This window comes from Grus americana, chromosome 9 (genome assembly GCF_028858705.1).
Source record: "Grus americana isolate bGruAme1 chromosome 9, bGruAme1.mat, whole genome shotgun sequence".
In the NCBI taxonomy this organism is placed as follows: Eukaryota; Metazoa; Chordata; class Aves; order Gruiformes; family Gruidae; genus Grus; species Grus americana.
The window spans coordinates 6601312-6621858 of record NC_072860.1 but is presented as its reverse complement, the minus strand read 5'-3'; the positions used below and the strand labels follow the sequence as shown (position 1 = coordinate 6621858).

The 20547-nt window shown below is 37.1% G+C and overlaps 1 protein-coding gene across 5 annotated transcripts in view; it reads left to right on the top strand.

The window, feature by feature from the left end:
* The window catches only part of NMNAT3 (nicotinamide nucleotide adenylyltransferase 3), a 29472-nt gene that overhangs the window by 3090 nt on the left and 5835 nt on the right, over nt 1–20547 (top strand). For 2 of the 5 annotated variants that reach the window (XM_054835812.1, XM_054835814.1), the window contains 3 exons: nt 6294–6413; nt 8609–8745; nt 16611–16794. In XM_054835812.1, coding sequence (XP_054691787.1) covers nt 8637–8745; nt 16611–16794 — 293 coding nt within the window. In that variant the 5' untranslated portion in view covers nt 6294–6413; nt 8609–8636. Of the gene's footprint in view, nt 1–4053; nt 6414–8608; nt 8746–13691; nt 13936–16610; nt 16795–20547 lie in introns of those variants that run through there. The other 3 variants (XM_054835813.1, XM_054835811.1, XM_054835815.1) reach the window with 3 other exon arrangements.

Here is a 20547-nt window from a genome sequence, read left to right as displayed (position 1 = left end):
TGTTACTAGATTTGCCTTAGGTTCTGCTAAATGTATTTTACTAATTGTAAGAAAATTGCAGATGTTCATAGAAGAAAAATTACTCTGAATGGCTTCTCAAAAGGAACTCTTGAAGTTTTACTATGAGTTTGTTTTGACAGACAAGTCAGTGCTTTCACTAAATCAGCAGTTTGTTTGCTTAAAATTAGCCGCCCTAGGTTGCAGTTCTGCATGTATCCTCTTTTTCTAGAAATCAATGTTTTGTTCTTGCTGGATGACTGACTCATACATGCAAGTAGAAGGATAACTGTTGGTTACTTAGAATAGTTTATACAACCGTAGAAGAAGAAAAAGCTTATTCATTAGTGTGATAAGGGCACAAGGAATAGGAAAGGAGTTGAGTGTTAGATGTTGAGAGGACACTAGGGATTACCGGATTAGTAATTATAGAGATCATACTGCAGTGAATACAAGAAGATGCCAGGAGCTGATTGGATTCTCTTGGCCTTGTGGAAGTGCTACAAGAAGGTGCAGGAACTGCTGTTGTGTAATGCATGCTGAGATCCTGCGTTACCCAGCAAACACTGAATGTGCATAGTTTGCCAAGCTGGTCGGTTTTTAACTTAGTTTCCATGTAGTTCTGGGTTAGTGTAGTGTCATTGGCTTTGTCAAGTGATTATGTATAGCAGATGAAACTGCTACACAGCTCCGTGTGTAAGCATTGCTGGATGTTTTATGGGCAGTTAGAATGAAATGTCTTTTTTAGAAAATGGGGAGTATTCCATGATTTACCCAGAGAATACAGGGAAAGAACGTAAGACTGTTATGCTGTGGTTTGTCTTTACATTCTGACTGTTTAAAGATGACAGATAAATCTGAAAACCTAAAAATATTTAGTAAATGCACGTATATATGTATGTAAACAATATGTGAGTTTATTGTTGATGTACATGAATGGTGTTTTTTGAATTCCATGTTGCTGAGTTGTTGAATTCCATATTGCTATCCAGGCAATAGGCAGCCTGGAAGCATGATTATTTTGCAGGATGAGGATCCAGACTAAGACTATTAAGAAAACTATATCCTACCCAATACTGTCATGGGAGTATCTCTATGGACATCTTATTGGCTAGACTCTGGGGACTGGACACTTTTGTCCCACTGTCTAATTCTGGTTATAAACCTGCAACAACTCACAGGCTTAAAAAAATATTTTGTAGTTGACTGGAATTCACTGGCACTGTTTTGTGTGTGTTGAGAATACCATTTTTTTAAGGTTGTGCTAAGGAATTATTCTGCTTAATTTTTTTGTTCTTGAAAATCATTTAAGGTGATACCATGTTCATTATTAACTGGAGATTCAATTTTAGCCTGTGTTTCAGACTGTATGAGTCCTCTGGTTATTTTATTATTTAAAGTTTTCATGCTTTGTCCATGTGCACTTTTTATGGTGAATTTTTTTGTCTAGTGCCTTTTAACCATAGTTTCTTTTTAGCAGTGGAGCAGAAATAGTTGGGAATGGGAATTACAAACAGAGAAGTAGTTTTTATATGGAAGAAAAAAGTCATTTAAAGGACACGATAGCGTAAATCATGTTTAAATTGATTTCAGAGATGTAACTGATGAAGAGGTCTTGTTGGCTCTTCTGTGAAAGGGAATTTCCCCACTGATATAGCCTGAAATAAAGAAATTGCAAGAATGAAGTGTTGTACTGTGTTTTGAAGGATTCTAATCTCAGAAGAGAAAGAGACAATTCTGCTAAGGTTGCTTTCCTTGTTAGTCACCCAGGCACTTGGAATTTGGGCCACAGACATATTGCAGTTTTCTGTGAGGGAACTTGGCCATGGATAGCTTTTTGGTCTCTACCATTTGCTGGGAAAATTTGCTGCCTGAACAAAGCTGAAGAAAAAATGGCGAGTACCCCAAGATTAAGCTGATCTTCCGTCTTAAGTCAAAGAACCCTACGCATTACCAAAGACAATATTTGTTGTGCTCTGGGCCATTTTCATAAGCTGCTGCTCTAGTGATGACTGCAATAAGCTTGGAGGTGATTAGGTTTGGGCGTTTCTTTGAAGCTGATTTAGAGACTGCGATGGCACTTGCATTTTCTGACTAGAAGTCTGTGTGGGAATTGGAAGGGGCAACTTCATACTTCTGATATGCTGAATCTGATAGAAAACCATGTATCCTATCATATACTTTGTTAATGGCTTTCCAGTGAAAGTCAAAGAAATGAAATGCACCTGAGTCACTGGTATCTAACAATAATATGATCCATCACGTGACCCTGACAAAGCTATTTTAGAGGATAAGAGTGTCATATTAGGCTTATGTGTAATATTTATGTGCACCTTGTGAAATTCTTCTTGGCTGGGGTGAGTAACTTTCTGATGAGCAAATAAAATATTACCCTAGATGATACATTTTTCATTTTTTCTCTCACCTAGATATTTATGTTATGTTCATTATTAAAGTGGAGGGTGGGGATATGCAGGTAAATATTTGTCACTGTTGTGGAGGATTGATTTCAGTGACAGCACATGCTGAGAACTTACTGACTGGAGTAACTTTTGTTATGGCAGTGACTCCCATTATTAACACCGTAAGAAAATCTGATATCTAGTCATATTTTTAAGGGATCTTTGTGTACTGTGGTTTGCTGTGATTTGGGTCAGCTACTAAAATATACTTTTTATTTTCTGACTTTGAAAATGTGTCTTGCAACCATAACATCCTTACTGTCACCTGGTGTAAAACTCAGCTGGGCTCAGTGCAGCTAGATGAATTGATAGACGGTAACGATGTGGTCCAGTAAAAGGATGGATGTGGGCAGCTTTGAATTCGTTCAACTCTAAATTTCATCTACATTAGTCAAGATTCACCCTCACAGGAAGTGATAATACTTACCCTGTGCTAGGATTCTTTTTATTTCTGCTCTTTGCAGCAATTTTACCTCAAAGGTGAGTCTGCCTCATAGCGTGCAGATATCAGTGCCTTGTCCTCCAGTTTACTAATTTAACAGCTCATGGACCAGACTGCACTGCTCAGCACTCCATTGTGCTTCTGATAATTAATCAGGTACAGCTTTAATTACGGACTTTCAACAGAACTTAACTGTGGTCATCTGTAACGTCATCTATTATTGACATATTGTAGGAATATAGGCAACAGAAAAAGAACTTGCAGGAATTTTCTATTGAACATTTTAATGATTTTTCCATCATAAAACCTTTTTTAATATAGCTTAAGCGTGGTCTCATTTGAAGGTATCTGCCCTTCTCTGTATAGCCATGTGATGTACCATATTGTTGAGAGCTTTCTGAACTGCAGGCACTCATGTGTAAGATAACTGGCATTTATATGAAGACACCTGCTTGGCCAAGGCTGTTGGTGCCTGTGCCCAGGGCAGAGCACACAGACTCAGAAGCGCTCACCAGAAGGACCTGGTTATTGCATGAAATGGGAATGGAATGGAACAATACACAGTTATTGCATGAAATGGGAACATACTGTAACTTGTCTCCTTCAAACCTTATTAAGTCATCTCTTTCATCATTAAAAACAATACCTATAATGTTCCAAAGCAACCAGACTTCACCGTCTCTGGTCAGAGCTGTGCTTTCTCTTGCTTCCATTATTTATGAATTTTGAAGACAGACAGCAAAGATGACAAAAGATTTGTTATCTTTTACTGATTAAGAAGTACAAACAAAAGGCAGTGTCTGTCATGTCAGGAGGAAAGCGGAACTAACAGGAGATGTATTTACTGTTTACTGACTTCATGCAAAGACCAAACGTAATTTCTTTTTAAAAGCAGATTTAAATTTATAAAATTAAATCAATTATTATACTCTTAAAATAAACATCCAAATCTTACTAATACTGCTTGATAATAGTGATGTTAACAGACTTTTTCCCAAGATTTCTGTCAAATGCTTTTAGACTAGTTGAAAGTAGAAGGTGCAGTCTTGCAATTATTAAAATATTTTTAAAATATTAAAATATTTTTCAATATTAAAATATTAATCACATATGAAGATAGTACAGTAATTGGCGGGGGTGAGAGCCTCAGTACAAATGTAAATTTTCAATTATTTTCTGCCCCTTCTCTCAAGAAACTGAGGATTTGAAACTGGTTTGCCAGGTAGTGAATACCTAATCAATTTAAAGTGTTACCATACAATTTACTATTTCTGCTTCTGGCAGTTGCAGTAATCATAGAATCATAGAATGGTTTGAGTTGTGGGGGTTTGTTTCTTTTAGCACCAACGTCTAAAAATTACTGATTAGTACTAACAAGAGAGAGAGAGACTGTAAAAGAAAAAGGTTGGTTTTTTTCCTGTAACAAATTTGATTTGTTAAGAATACCACTTTATAAACTCAGTAAGAGAATGCTGAGAAAATGATGTGAAACAAAGCACCTGTTCCTGGAAGTTTTGGTTGCATTCCTTCTCTGCGGCCTGTGCTTAATCAATGTCTAAATATACTGGGAAGGTACACAGTGCTGTTGGGTAGGACAGAAAAGGTCCTAAAATTGCATGTGCGTGACAATGCATTGGTCCTTGTAATGCATATAGTATCTCTATTAAAATAGGGGTGGTACCAGTATTAGAATTTCTTCAAAATAAATATTGTCTGCTTATATCTAGATTTTTCTCTTCCTTTCAGTTCCTGGGTAGGTGGAATATTTTGATGCAAGAGTGATTTTAAGTACAAAAGTGATTCCTTTATAGAATTAATCATCCTCAAAGGATTCTTGAGATGATCATTTAATGATTATGGAGCACTTGCATGTAGGTAGCTTATACATAAAAGCAGTAGTTTGTCACAGATGTAACAGGGAGAATTAGGGAGAAGAAGACATGAAGGAGGTATCTACAGGTCCCGTCACTTTGGTTAAGGTATGTGTGAAGCCAGGTCCAGCCTCTGAAATAGTTGAACCTTAGTTCTGCTTTCACAGTTATGGAAGTGGAGGCACAGAGATAAGGACCTGAATTCTAGAAGGGCTGAATAATTGCTGTTTCTGCTGATTGATAACATCATTACATTGCAGCACTCCTAAAAGTTGGGTACCAAGGAAATCCCAGAAAGAAAGTTTGCTTTCTTGGGTGCAGCCCTCTTTTAGATGTCACGCTCTGTCCTTTCTTCCCCTCCCAATCTGTGTGCATTGTGCATTTTTAATTCTCCTTTCCTGTTGGAGATCAAGATACATGTTTGACTTAATTGGAATTTCTTTTTACAGCCTTGCAACAAGACTGGATTAACAGTTGAATTATCCATGCACAACTTCTTCAGAACTACTTATTTTAGCTAGATTTGGGAACAGCAATAGGAGGAAATGCTTCTATGTTTTCTGCGGCACCATTAATGGAATACACATTGTGTAGGGACAATTGCTAGGAAACAAATTAATCACATATTATTTATTTAACAAAGTACAGTATTGATGTTATACTTGAGTGACTTTTTGCAAACATACAGCAATTAATAGGTGCAAATTGGTATTAGCATATTTAAATTGATGCAGAAACTCTGCTTTCTTGGTGTGTAGGCCATTTGGCAAGAGAGGCAACTTGTTGAAGTATTCAGGACTGGCTTAATGGCTTATTTTTATGGAGTACATGAAATAGAAATGTATTCCCCTGGTACAATGTGCACACTCAGTAAATGCTGGATAACAGCACGGTCACCTACTTGTTTGTAGTTTGTATTCAGTTGGTGAAACTAGTTAAGGACAGTCTGCTTCATGCGTGTAGGTAAAATGCACATGACTTTGAGCTGAATGTTAGTGGAAGTCTGTAGTTGTTGGAACACTGGGATGCTGTAGCACTTACAAGAAGTGTGACGGCCACTGCGGCACATCAGGTCAAGAGACTTTCTCCTCGGTTTAAAGTTCTGTCTTTAAAGTTTTCTCCTGTGTTTGATTTCTCAAGAGAGCTTAGCTGAAAAATCAGTTAACTCTCTTTTTTTTCTGTTATTTTTGGTGGTGGTTGAATGATTTTAAACCTTTAATTAATCACAGCTGACATAGAGGCTGAATCAGAGAGTTTTGTTTGCAGTCTTAAAAGGTGTACTATACATGTTGAATAAGTTTAGGATACACCATATAGGTGATAGTAGGAATAAAAATGCTGCTGTTTTGATTTTTATTTACAAATATAGATATTTTATATATATGGGGCAGGGGTGTGTATATATGTATAAAAACATCTTTTGAAATGCCTCTTTGCTACATGTTTACTATTAGTACATTCTTGGTTTGATTTTTTTCTTTTTCTGTTTGTCTTTTTGTTGTTGGTGGTTTGGTTTTTGAGTTTCCTTTAGCAGTACCATCTGGTTACCATTAAGAACTACAGGTTGAAGTCTTTCCGTAGAGTCTCCGAGGTATAAATGAGTAAGAGCTGCAATCAAACTATCCAATACATCTGTTTCAGGTGAGAAATAGAGAAGTCTATAGAATTAAAAGCTTCTTTTAAAAAAAACCAAAATAAATCATTCAGTTTATAACTTTTAAGGTGGCAAAGAAAAGAACTGCAAAGGAAACTTAAACTATACTTCATCAGAACAGAAAAGAGGATATCAGAGCCATCAACTAGTAGATGTAAGAGCTAGAGCTACTATTGATATGTGTAATGGGGAAGAATGGGTACGTGTTTTTCCCCTTGAATGCGTAGTTGTTTGAGTGAGGTGATACTGCTTGGCAATTGGGTAAAGTTGTATGACTGTGTCATTGATTTTAAGTTCTCATATAATATTGTATAAGCCTCTTTGCAGGGCTGGATGCTGAGTGACATCATTGTAGTTATTACTGTAAAAAGTTTCTGCTTCTAGGAAATTCTTAGTCTGGAATTAGTTTATTTACCATTGAGAGTTCAGCATTGACTAATCTGTGTCAACATATTATCTATCTAGCAAAAAGTTGGGACTATAGAAGAACACCGATATATTCTAGCAATGATTTCTTTTTCAGTTAATCACAGATACTAATGTTTTGCTGCCTCTTTCAGGGCAAAAAGACCTTCCCCATACAATGAAGATACATTTACAGAATTGCTGATATTGAACAAAAGAATGCTTTGAGTTTGATTTTTCTGAATAAAGAAAAAAGTTTGTAAAGTCTGTAAAGTTTGCATATAATTTTCAGGTATAAGTTTGTTAGTGTCTATACAGGGACAGTAAATCAGAGTAAAGAGCGAGTGCTGTGAAATGTGCTTCCTGCAGCTGCTACAATTGTAGATTTTCAATGGCTCTACAGCCATCTACAGCATTTTTTCTCCCCCAGTATATCTCCCTTAGTATGATGGGAGATACGAGAAATGAGTAAAGTAAAATGAAAAAAGTGTAAAAGAATCTTTATATTAAGTACTAGGTTGTCAAGGTACAGATAGCATGTATGCTTCAAAGAATTTTCTCTATAAAAAGTTTGCAAACTGCCAATATGTCACAAATAAAAATATTAAAACTTGTTGCTAGGTTCACTGAATGCTGTTAAATGGTACAGTCCTAGTCTTCACAGTTGAAAACTCTCTGTAAATGAACTGATAGAGTTGGCAGCTATAAAACATCAACTTGATTTATCAATTTGATCAACTCGATTGATTTAACCATTATTGTTAAATTTTTTCTAAGAAAAGGGAAAAAAATATAAGGTAGTATAAGGACTTGGAACAGTGAGAGGTAGGCTCTGAGCTACAGCGCTTTGGTACACTGCAGGTGGAGAATAGGATTTGGTTAAACAGACCACGGAATGTGTACTGGATTCGGTCTGTTAACCCATGACCAGCTTCTGAAGTTTGGGATGCAAGTGTCTTCTGCAGGAAGAGTGTTACACTTGATGGAGTGGGCTGGAGGCCAGGGAAAGGGAAGAGAACAGTGTATGTGTGTATGATATATGGGTATGAGCATTGTAGAGATTTCAAATCCTAGGTAAAGAAGAGAGCCCCATCTAAATACCGGATTCACAGATATGTATGTGGGACACAACTGTTTTTATCATGCTGGATATATTCTGGATCAGCTGTAAAAAGAGCTATGCACATAAGTAGCTTCAAGCACAGTGACCAACTTAAACTGATAGCCACTGCGTTTTTATTGAGATGACTGACATTTTAACTAAATTATATAAGGATTGTTTGTAAATGCACCTGCAGGGCTTCTAACAGCATTGCTCCCCACCCACTCACCCTGTATATTTAATAAAAAATAATAATCTGTTTTTGTGGCAGATCTGTGGGTTCCAAAATTATTAATAGGGGTTGGCAGAAAGACAGAACAAAACCTTGTTTTTTGACAAAAGCAGGTTAAATAAAAATAAAAAACATGTAAAAAATCTAAAAAATTTTTAATAATAGTGACAATATGAATTTCTAGAAATACTTTCTAGCCATCTCTGTATGTGGGGAAACAGAATTTGTTGATGCTCTCCTAATTAATATCAAAGAACATATGCATTTCTGAGCTAGTACTTCCTTTATGCTGTGATGATACGGAGGATTGATCTTGTGATACTTTAGTAGTGTTCCAGGAATAGACAGTTCTGAAAACAGTGCTCCTTTTACTTAGAGGAACAATGGGCAGACTGCTCTTTGTCAAGCTTGTCTTTTATTTTAATAACTTTTTTTTTCTTTAGGGTGGAATTTTAATGGTTTGATGTCAGAATGAAGAGCAGGATACCTGTCATTCTTCTAGCTTGTGGCTCCTTTAACCCCATCACAAACATGCATATGCGTTTATTTGAGCTGGCTAGAGATCACCTGCACCAAACAGGTCAGTAAGGTGTTGTTAGGATCACGCACATGTGGTGGTTTACTGTGAAAATGAAGAAAGATTTTTAACGCTTGCTATAGATAAGCTGTCAGTTTACAGCTGGCTTAATTTTAATATTCTTTATTGATCATTCAGTATGAGGCTTTCATGGCATATTCAATATAGAAAGTCTAGCATTGCCTCTTCCTTTGGCTCAGCACATAAACAAGTATCATAATGCAAATAAAGTGAAAGTTTTATCAGCAGTTTTAGGACCATATTCATGGAACAGGCTAAGCCTTGTGAAGGAGAATGCTTAACAATTTTGAAACTGAGAAGAAACATTTCTGTTCAAATTTCATGCTTTTATGACGCATTGTGTTTTAATATGAAGAAGTGTTACACTTAGCAGTTTTGACAGCCAGGTGAAACCGGAGAAAAGATGAAACGTTAATTATTCATTATCCATCTTCACTAAGAGGTACAAGTTATCTCCCCTAGGAAAATCATTTCCTCATAAAGGAGATGAGAAAAGCTAGATGTCAGCAGGCTAGAAAGTTTTGGCAACAAAGGAGAAAGGAAGGTAACATCGGGAACTTAAGCAAGAATCAGAAAAGCTACTGAGAAGCATTGAACTCTAAGCTTGATCAGCTACTTCGTTGCTCAGGCTTTTATTTTTTTTTCCATATGGCAGCTAAAATATACACATATGTTTCTGGAAGAGGTTGGAAGGGAATCATAGCTTATTGGAACCTGATAGAGAAGTTCCTAGGGAGGTGGTTCAGTAGGAACCTGAACAGAAAATAATAGTAAAAGGAATTTGGCTGTCAAATTGTAGGGAGGGAGGGAGGGAGAGAATCTGGTAACCACTGATACCGTTTTGCAGTAAAAGCAGCAACTGCATACTTGCCATATACTGTGAGAATACTTCGACATTCATGAGGAAGAATTACACAACCAGCTCTGAGGGCTGCCTCTACAAGTCTCTGGTGTCCTGTGACTGTAAAATTATATTGTTCCTCCCGCAAGATGACAAATAAAGGGTTAAAAAAGGGTTTGAATTGGCTTTTCTTACTGTAATTTTATAACTGCTTCTGTTGCCCAGGTGTGCAAGGATAGAAAGGTAATGTGAGACCAATTGGTAATTCTGTCGAAGTCATATGTTATAGTCCAGTAACTTATTTCTTTACCTTGAAAGAAAGATTGAACTGGGAAATGAATTATGATTCTGTCTGAATCACAATTCATTGTCTGGTCTGCTCCAGGGTCTGTGTAACAAGAAGACTCCACCCCTTACTCAGAGCAGTTTACTTAGGTCGAGTGAAAATCATATTAAAAATGAAATTTTGAAAGGCTGAAATGAAAGTTGTGCATTTTTTAAGCACTTTAACGTCAGTGCTTAGTTCTGGTTAGGATGTGACTCGCCTTTTGACTTACTAGTTTAATATGTGGAGTCTTACTAGTATAAGTACTTCATGCATTAAAGAAGGGGACTTCATTTGAGTCTGGGTTGCCTACAGTGTTGTCATTGCACTTTGTGAATGTTTAACCCAGGATGTCTGCAAAGCAAGAATCCTCAGTTAGCTTGTGGAAGCTTTACTCATCCTAAGTAGAGGTAGCTTTATTTGAAGTAACTGTAAATGTAGATATATGTGTTTATATGTATGGATACACAAATCTGGTATATGGTCTTTCTTGCTACCGTGAAGACAGTTTCTCAAACAGAAGGGGTTGGCAACATGCTATAAAAATGATTAATTCTGGATGCCTGTTTTATGGCAGAACCATTCCCACTCAGGAAATTAATTGGTCATTCTCTCATGTTTTTAGTCCTGTTTCCACTTCTGCAGTTACCCAGGGAAGGAGAGGAGAAATTGGAGCTTATTTACTGAGAAGAAGTACTAGTTGCAGACTGGGAGCTGATAGTGGGCTGGAGGACAATGGTTATACATGACTAAAGCTTGTTTGAAGTGAGTTAGTGGTCTGCCATATTCATACTGATTCCCTTCTCAGTGAGAATAATGCACTTCCGAGCTAACGTACAGACTGAATGCCTGAAGAAGTAACTAGCGTGAGTGAAGAATTACCTAGCACGAGGCGTGATATTTCCTAGACTGTGAGAATGACTGACTTCTGGTGATACTTCGGTATTTCTGCTCAATCACAAACTGGGCAGAAACGAGTTGTGCAGTAGCTTGGCTGGAGTTGACTTCACAGTCAAGTTTTACTGTTATGAATGACATGGCTATCCCCGATGTGCGTCCTGACTGACATCTCCAGTAATTCTGTCTGCCAGCTTTTTGTACATCACTTCCATTTCAAATGCTGTCTAATCTTATTTTTCATACATCCTTACTTTAAGTAGGGAATTTTATTGAGTTTCCAATACTTTAAGCTGTATTAGTAGTTTTATTGCCACATGTCAAGTAATTCATCCTTTTTCTGTTAATATCAGTCGACAATTCTTGTCATGCCACCTTTTAAATACAACAGACGTAGCTACGTGTGACTGCATAATTCTAATGATTTTCTTTATCTGGATTTTGTCTCTACTCATGTGAATTTGACTTTTTATACATTGTGCTGGTTTTGGCTGGGATACAATTAATTTCCTTCACAGTAGCTAGTACAGGGCTGTGTTTTGGATTTGTGCTGAAAACAGTGTTGGTAACACAGAGATGGTTTCGTTCCTGCTGAGCAGTGCTTACACAGAGCCAAGGGCTTTTCTGCTTCTCACCCCACCCACCAGCGAGCAGACTGGGGGTGCACGAGGAGCTGGGAGGGGACACAGCTGGGACAGCTGACCCCGACTGACCAAAGGGATATCCCATACCGTATGATGTCATGCTCAGCATATAAAGCTGGGGGAAGAAGAAGGGAGCAGGGGATGTTTGGCATGATGGTGTTTGTCTTCCCAAGTAACGGTTACATGTGATGGAGCGCTGCTTTCCAGGAGATGGCTGAACACCTGCCTGCCCATGGGAAGTGGTGAATTAATTCCTTGGTTTGCTTTGCTTGCGTGCACAGCTTTTGTTTTACCTGTTGAACTGTCTTTATCTCAACCCACGAGTTCTCTCACTTTTACCCTTCCGATTCTCTCCCCATCCCGAGTGAGCGGTTGCGTGGTGCACGGTTGCCAGCTGGGGTTAAACCACGACACACGTCCTCACATGTAGCTAGAATTTTCTCAGATTCAACCCCTTGTTTTAAAATTGTTTCTTGAAACTGACTGTGGCAAATGCCTTTCCAGTCTGTTAATACCTAATGTCAGATGCTTTTTTTTCTCTTTGACTGTATTTCTCAGTTGACCATAAAGTCCAAAGAAATAGTACTAGAATCACTCTATGTATGATGTTTGAAACTTTGTTTTCCAAGTATTGCCAGTGAAGGATACTTACATCACCAAGTTTCCAGATAAGACCAGAAGGGATAGAGGGTAAAGGAGGGGGGTATGAAAGACAAGATGTTTCTATCTATGACAAGACAGATGCAAGGGAGAGGTGAAGAAAAATGAGTTACTAGCTTATGAAAATGTGGGGAAAATGTGACACAATCAATGGGTTGTGTCAGATGCAGTGCTGGGCAGCAGAGCTGAGAAGTCCAAGTAGTCGTCAGTCACTAACCAGCCTTGGGAATTTGGAAGTTTATGTTGTGCAAGGGCTGCATCTGATTAAAATGGACTGATATTTTCAAGGGAGGGATAGGAACAGATTGTATCAGTAGTAAGTCAGCATAAATGCAGACTTCAGTTTATTTTCCTGCAACAATTCTGATAACTGGAATTTGAAAACACCACCAAAAAAATGGTTTAATCCTACTGTTTTGATAGTGTGTATAGCAATACAGATACATGACTGGAATAGGATCAGATCAGCAGTATTTACTCACTACATATACAATAAATAGACAGTAGTTAAAATTAACTGAACTTAAAAAATGAAAAGGAAACAAATCTTTGTTGTTTTTTTAATTACAAGATTTACAGCAGTGTTTGCTTAAATAGAGCAGTACTTGATTATTAGGCTCTGCCCTTGAAAGACACATGAAGAGGGATGCATGTGTGGCTTAGGATTCAGAAAGAATTAAAGCTGTAGAGTACGCTTTGCAGAGGTGCAAATCAAAGCAACAAAAGTATAAATCTTAAAACATCACAAGACACACCACATCCCTATAGAAAACACTTCTGTTAGATAAAACTCAGTTTTTTGAATACTGTTATCATTGCATACAGTTTAGGTCCTAACCTTTTTCTGAATTTAAGGAACACTTTTCTAAATGGAAGAAGTGTAGGTGTCTTTCTGTTCCACAAGTTTTGTTGTCTTACTCTAAAACCCAGTGGAATAAAGGGTTGGCATCCCCTGCTTGCAGTGGTATTTTGGTTATGCCTTGTATTTGACTTTGGAATCCTAGTCATCTGTTTTGTAGCATCTCTGAAGAGAACCATTGCTTCCCAGTCATGTTACATGGCAAAAGTCAGCTTGGATGAGAGCATTTCAGAATAAGGTGTCCTGTGAGTAGAGCTACAATACTTTTATTATTCACATTGTTACTCTCAAGATGGTGGTTTTATCCTTCCTTTCTGGAGGAAATACTTATTTTCATAGCTGTCAAGATACTGCCTTTCCTTCTTTTTGTCCAAATCCAGTGAACTCTATGGAAGTGAAGGTGTATTTTGAGGTCTTGATACAAAATGTTCATTAAAGATGAGATGTGTGGAGATCATTCAGCATTTGTTTGAGGACTGATCATTGTGCATGCTCAGTTACTCAGCTGTTGGAGGAGAGTTCTTGAAGTTGCGATGTATTTGAGTGGCTGCCTGACTACAGAGGTAAATCTGTATCTTCAGGCCCTGTAGTTCACTCAACCAGGTGGATATGATTTATGTTTGTGTAGGTACTCGAATGGCATCTGTCACTACAATTTTTGCACACTTCATCTAATTCAGTGAATGCGTCTTTCAAGCACTCTGAAGTGGTGAAGGTAGTCATCCATCCTATGGAGAGCTATCCTAAAAGATTATCCATTACTGCTCTCATATATTTGTTGTTTACGTTGACTTTCAATGCAATGATTGCGGAATTGTTTACCCTTTTGACTTTCCTTCTGTTGAATACCCCTCACAGAAAATGACTGAACATGAAGTTAAAAAATCTTGCCTATTTTCTTTTTCTTTTTCATGCTTGGCAATCTCTACATACATGTCACGGGAAGGTAAGCGTAGGATGGTATCCTTTTGATATTTAGTCTGTAAATCATTTTGAACAACTGAAATATTTGGGATTACTTGTATCTAGTTTTTCTTTTCCCTCCTATGTAGCGTCTGAACAAAGATGTTAGATATCCTTCCCTCCACCTCAGTTAATTATAACCTATAAATAAAATTAACATTTTGGTTTAAATGGGGAATGAAAAATCCTTGTATTTGTTTTCCTAGCATTACTAGGCTGAGAGTTCTGGGAGGATAACTGTTGAATTCTTGTGGTTTCAAGGGAAACCATTACTATTACTTCAGTACAGAATTTTATCATGTGATTTTAATATATATGTAGTCACACATAGAAGGCTGATAAAAGAAATTAAATAAACCAATTAACTAACCGTATTTGTAAAAGCAAATGTGGCAGCAGTTGTTTCAGTGAAGAAATGAAAACTTACGTTAATGTAAGCTCTTGTTGCATCTTAGATTGTTAGAACAGGAGATTGTATTGTAACTATTTTCCAACATTGTTCACTTCTGATAGCAAGTTTTACATCATTTTATGTTTTGAAATATGTCCTATGACACCTGAGAGGAAGATGAGTAGTGGGCAAGAGTTAAATGTATGGAAATAATACTTTTATTTGGTTTTCTATAGTGGTTACTTACTTTTATTATTTACTTTTTGGTATAGTTTCTAATAGTAAATCCCAGACTTACTACTAGAAGAAATTAATCTTTAAAAGCCCTGCCAAAATACATGTATGATTTTATTTTTGAGTGCTAAAGCTTGTAGTTTTAGGTGGAAGGCTCTCATGCATCATGTTTGCATAGTGCTGGGTCACTCAGTCGTTGTGAATCATCTCAAGCAGTTATTGTATTTGACTTTTGGTACTTAAGTATTGGCAGCCTTGATTTTTCTCTTCCACTTGGTTTCATTTGTGCTTTGGAACAAGCTGATATGGCATCAGAAGCTCATATCTCGTCCAATTTGTGCAATTCTAGGCCAGACTAGAGACTGAAATTTTTACAAGTCACAAGGATATGGCAGAGTTGCAATCATTCTTGGCTAACATCTCACGCAGTTTTAATTTTTACAGTTAATGTATTCATTTAAAATATAAGAGAACAATTTTTATCTGTAGAAACTGAAAAGAAAGGAACTGAAATGTGGAAAATAAAATTTTTGTGTAACAAAAAACGTTTAATGAGGGTAACATATTAATGAATTCAAACTGTAATTTCTTTCCCTTTAAATGAGAAGTTGTTATAGCATTGTATATTATCAAAGTACCAGAAAATAATTGTTGTTGATAAATCAAGTGAAATTATTTCCAATTTCAGATCAAGAGTTGGAATGAATAGTATACACATATCTGCATGTTTCTGGAAAGTTTTATCTTGCTCTATTGACCATTTTGCCTATAAAGAGAATGTTTTAAAACGGGATAGTTTGGACTGACATTTTAACAGGAGACAGGCCTGTAAATCTCACTGAACCTTAATGGTATTTTTTTAAACCCAACTCACTTTAAGTTCTTTAGAAAATTTTACCCTATTACATCAAAATAAATGTGAAGTTACTGAATTGTCATTGTATAATATTAAATTGTCATGTGCCAGTATCAGAAATTAGGAGTCCAGGGGTATCATTTTCATTACAATCCAATAGCAGGAACTTGCTGCATTTAAGTTTCTTTGTTGAAACAATTGAATTAGAAAAAAGGAAGAGGATTTTTTTTCCCCCTTCAGTATCATATTTACCATAGTTATTGAAAATGCATGTGTTATATTAGAAATCATTTTATTTCATTTCTGTTTATTTGAAACACCCTTTCTCTCCTCTCCATTTCTTGAGGGACGCAGCTCATATCAGTGCTTTATTTCCCTGTTGATTTATTAAAATCAGAGCTTCATTTTTGTTTCCTGATTTGAGGCTAGAACTGCAGTCTAACAAAAAAGAGCTTGTTGTGTTAATGATTACGTTATGTTACAGCAGTAGAAAAATATGGGCATATTTTCAACTTTTATTAACATGATCAGCCAGATAGAAAGGGTCTTTAATGGCTCTTAAGCTGCTGTTGGAACCACAGTGCTGCAAGTCTCATTTTAGACTCCATTAGCCCCATCTTTGTTCTTGAATCTTCTGATTTGTCTGAATCACATTAATCACAGATGCAGTAATATGGTGTAATTCTTGCTTTAACACAATGAAAAGGCACAATGATTTTGATAAATAACAAGCATCAGATGCTTAAGAACAAAGCAGTGGTCAGTTAAGTCATCCATTGCTCTGGCTGTATAAAGGCTGTACTTATTGGAATATAAAACTTAATTATATTTAGCAATTTTGATAGTTTGCATCATAAATTATAAACATCTCTACTCGAAAATTGTGTGTTCATCCATTCCTTTTTGAATCATCTAGTAGAGTAAACATATTGATAGTAATTGTGAGCAGTTCACAGAGGAACAAGAAGGCTGCTATTTCATTATTTAAATTGCTGTTAATGTATTAAAAATAAAACCTAGATCAAGTTGTTCATAGCCTCTCACAGCTGAAGTTAACCATGCTTTAAAGAGGTTGGACTAGATGAGCTCCCGAAGTCCCATCCACCGTAAAATTTCAAGATTCTGTGAAGATGACTTTTTCTTTTTTAATTTTTTTTCTTTTTTTTTTCTTCAAAAGGAAGATATCAGGTGATTGAAGGCATAGTGTCTCCTGTTAATGATGACTATGGAAAGAAAGGCTTGGTTTCAGCAAGGCACCGGATAGCAATGGCTAAACTAGCACTGGAGACATCTGACTGGATTCGAGTTGATCCATGGGAGACTGAGCAGGAGACATGGACAGAGACAGTAAAAGTGTTAAGGTAATTAATTTTTTTTTTTCCTTTCTCTATGAAATTACTGATTGCCAAGAATCTCTTAGGCTACCAAGTCAACGCACAGAACTTGCTCCTGTAAAACACCAAAGCAAAGCAGATCGTGTCTGTTTATGGCATCATCTGCTAGGAGATAAAGTACTATATCTGTATGCAATGAAAATTCACATCGCTTTCCTTCAGAAAGGCTGCGTAGTCAGTATTCCCCATCTGGAGTCTGTCCTTTCCTAGTGCAAAGTGTGTTCAAAAAGCGTGTAGACATGGCACTTCGGGACATGGTCTAGTAGACATGGTGGTGTTGGGTTGGCGATTGGACTTGATGATCCTAGAGGTCTTTTCCAACCTTAAAGATTCTATGATTCTATGAAAGCAGATAGGCTTTCCCCAGACCTATGCAGTACTCCACAGTACTGCACTTGGGCCGTTTAAGTAGTTAGATGCACATGGAAAGTCTCTGCCAAGAGAGAGTCTTGCAAAATTCTAGTCACTGAAAGAGTTCTGGAGAAATGTTCTTGGCTTTCATGTTATTTCTCTTGTTCTTAAGTCTCAAAGCAGGTAATACAGAGATCTTAATCAGAAAGTAAGAGAGTTTGCAAACAAACCTGTTCTTTAAGAGCATCCCTATTCCACATTAGCTACATTGGCATTATTATGCCTGCAGCTTTATCTATTCACACATTCTTGAAAAGTTTTCTTATTAATTCTAATGGCAAGTTAAACGCAAGCCCATAACTGCTGATGTTTTCTTCAAAATCACTGAGTTTTGCTGTGGTTTTGAGTTGGAAGTAAAAACTAAACAATTTGTCCAAAACCTGTTAACTTGATGTAAGGGCCTTGAAACATGCCTTTTTCCCATACAGTTAGTCTTGGTAATAAATGCATTATGGGGCAAGGTATGAAAGCATAAACTTCTTGTGCCAGCCACTTTTTGGAAATGTAGATGCTACAAAAATCAACAGATATTGTTAAAGTGAAAGACTTCATGGATGCCTTTCAAGAAGGCAAGTGCACTGTAAGAACTATCAATGATTCTTCATTTCTATCCACATTTTCTAGATTACTTTCTAAACGGAAACAGTTGTTTGTGTAGCTTAAGGCTCTAAAATGTGCCTTCCAACAACTGCCCAGAAATCTCTTATGGCTGTGTGTGAAAGCAATTATAAAACATACCAGTTACTTTACAAAAGCATACATGAGAATAACCTACATACTTACAAAGCAACTTACAAAGGCTTTTTCGTTCTGCTTCTATTTGCTTTGCTGAGTGAACGTAGACATCCAGTTGCTTTTTTGCCCCTTTCCTCCAGCCAGCAGAATAGGATCAGGACGGGAGGAAGACTAGGCAATGCTACCCTGTCTTTGCAGAAAACTTCTCTGTTCTTTTCTCTAATCACAATTGCATATTCCAGTGTGAGAAATCACCAAAAGGTCTGTCCTGCAATATTGGTTGGGTATGGGATTTTTCTCCTAAACTTCAGTTTTGTAAAGCTATTTTCCTCTAGAGAAGCAGCCACAAATATTAGAGATCAGGTGGTCCTACTTAGAAAGGCTTTGATCTTGCACAGCTCCAGCTGCAGTGAGTACTACTTGCAAAATTGGGTCTGTAAATTGTAAATCCACTTCAGAGTCCTTTAGGTACAGTAAATAAAACCTGTATGTATAATATTCTACTTGGGGAAAGCAGTATCAATGTGGTGTGAACAGACAGACTTCCTGTCTGTCTAGAAAGTGAACCTCTAGTTATATAAATAAATTCACAAAATGTTAAAATGTATGCCTGTTAAGGAGAAAAATGAGCATAAAGCATTTTTCCCCAAATGATGACCTATATTAATGAGCTGAACCAGTGCCATAATCTAATGCTGAACCCTGTCCCTTGAATGGGGAAGCAGCATTCTGATGAAATAGCACATGTAGGTATTTTGCCTTTATATTGTATTTTAACTGTCACACGTGAATATTAAAAAAAAAGGTGGTTTTAGGGCTAGATCCTTACCAAGGATAAATAGGCAATAGTTTATTGTGGAGTTCTGCTTCTTCATAAGTGTTGAAGGTTAATCTATAGATTCCTCCCTGGTCAAAGAACCAACAACCAATTGCTGCCTTCACTATAAGCTCCCTCAGGTAGGAAACTTTGTACTAACAGAAAGAGATTTTGCTATTGCAAGGCAAAGGCAAAAAACATTATTGTACCTAAATGTCTCTTCTTATCAGTATTTTGAATTGTACACTTAACTGCAGTAGAACATTGTGTCCTTAGACACAGGAATGGCTTTTTCCTACAATACTTGTTTTACCTGAGTGCAATGAAATTGTCACATTTCATCAAAATCTATGGATTTTGCAGAGGCTCCCATAATAGTTATGACATAAAAGAATTTTAAGCAGCAAAGCTCATATCCCACTTGTGATGGTGCTATTAGTTGCCTGTTATATTAAGTGAGTATGGAAATTTTGGAGACTATCCCAAGGCTTTTTTTAGAGAGGAGGAGGGAACACGATAGAGCTATTTCCCACTTAGCGGCTGTTCCTCAATATTCTTCCTAGACAAGGAAACAGTATTGTCAGTAACCAAAGAGCTACATGCATTCCACTTGTAATGTAGATTTGACTGTGGTGCAGATATACTATGAATAATTTAGAATTGGCAAAGATCTATCTTACCCGACTTTCGTTGAATTGTGTTTGTGATTTAATTATATAGTTTTTCAAAGCTTCATGCACAGTTCAGAAAATGCTTGATAAACTGACAGATTGCTTTGTCCTTTTTAGTGAGTCTTTAAAATAACACAAGCCTCCCTGCCCCAGCACTTGAAACACCTGCTGAACGGACCTTTTGGCAGTTAAGATTTTGCAGTACTTGTAACATTAGTCCTGCAGCAAGCTCTTTGCCAAGAGTTCTTACTTTTGAATCATGGCCCAAGAATGTCAGTCCATGATACAAAGTTAGTGTACTTGACTATACGTAGCATCAGCCTGTTTACAACAAGGCAGGATTAAAACCAGAAATGTAGGAAGGCACGGGGCAAGCTACTGCTACCTACTCTCTACTACCATATGTCTCTCACCTCTTGCCTTTGCAGTTTCTTTAGCCAATGGCTGAGCATCAAAAATTACTGGAGAGAGTTATGCAGCCTGTCTAGGTGTATGTTCATGACACTTGCGCAACTTATTCCTGTGGCTAAAAGTATTTGCATGATTTGAAGAGTGTACATTTAAATCACAAAACTATAAATTCATTCCTTAGGCCAGACGTTCAAAGGGTTACCTATGGCTTTGTACACATACTGAATTCAGACTGTACCTTTTAAGTCATAATCTTTGCTTTGATACAGTTATAGAAGACCTGATGGTCACTTTGGTTGTATATTACTAGACAGAGACAGGACACTGGCTTGAGTCTGTTGTCTACCTGTCCTGTTTAACCATGACCTTGTTTCCTGAAATGATTTTAGCTCATGCCAATATGAGCCATGCCTACATATGGCTCGGGATTGTGCAAGTCGGGGACTATTCTAAACAGGCAAGGCCATGCTGATTTGGAAGGAAGGGAGTTTAGGTGTTTGGATCTACGACTGGCACATGCCCTCATGATCAAAGAAGAGGCCACTACCATGAGGTAATAGTACCAGTATTGCAGTGGGGCACCAGTGATCAGGAGCAGCAAAAGAATAAAGTAATAGAAACCTGGAAAAACTGACAAAAGGATCTTTGCCTGCCTTCCTGGATCTGAACTCAGTA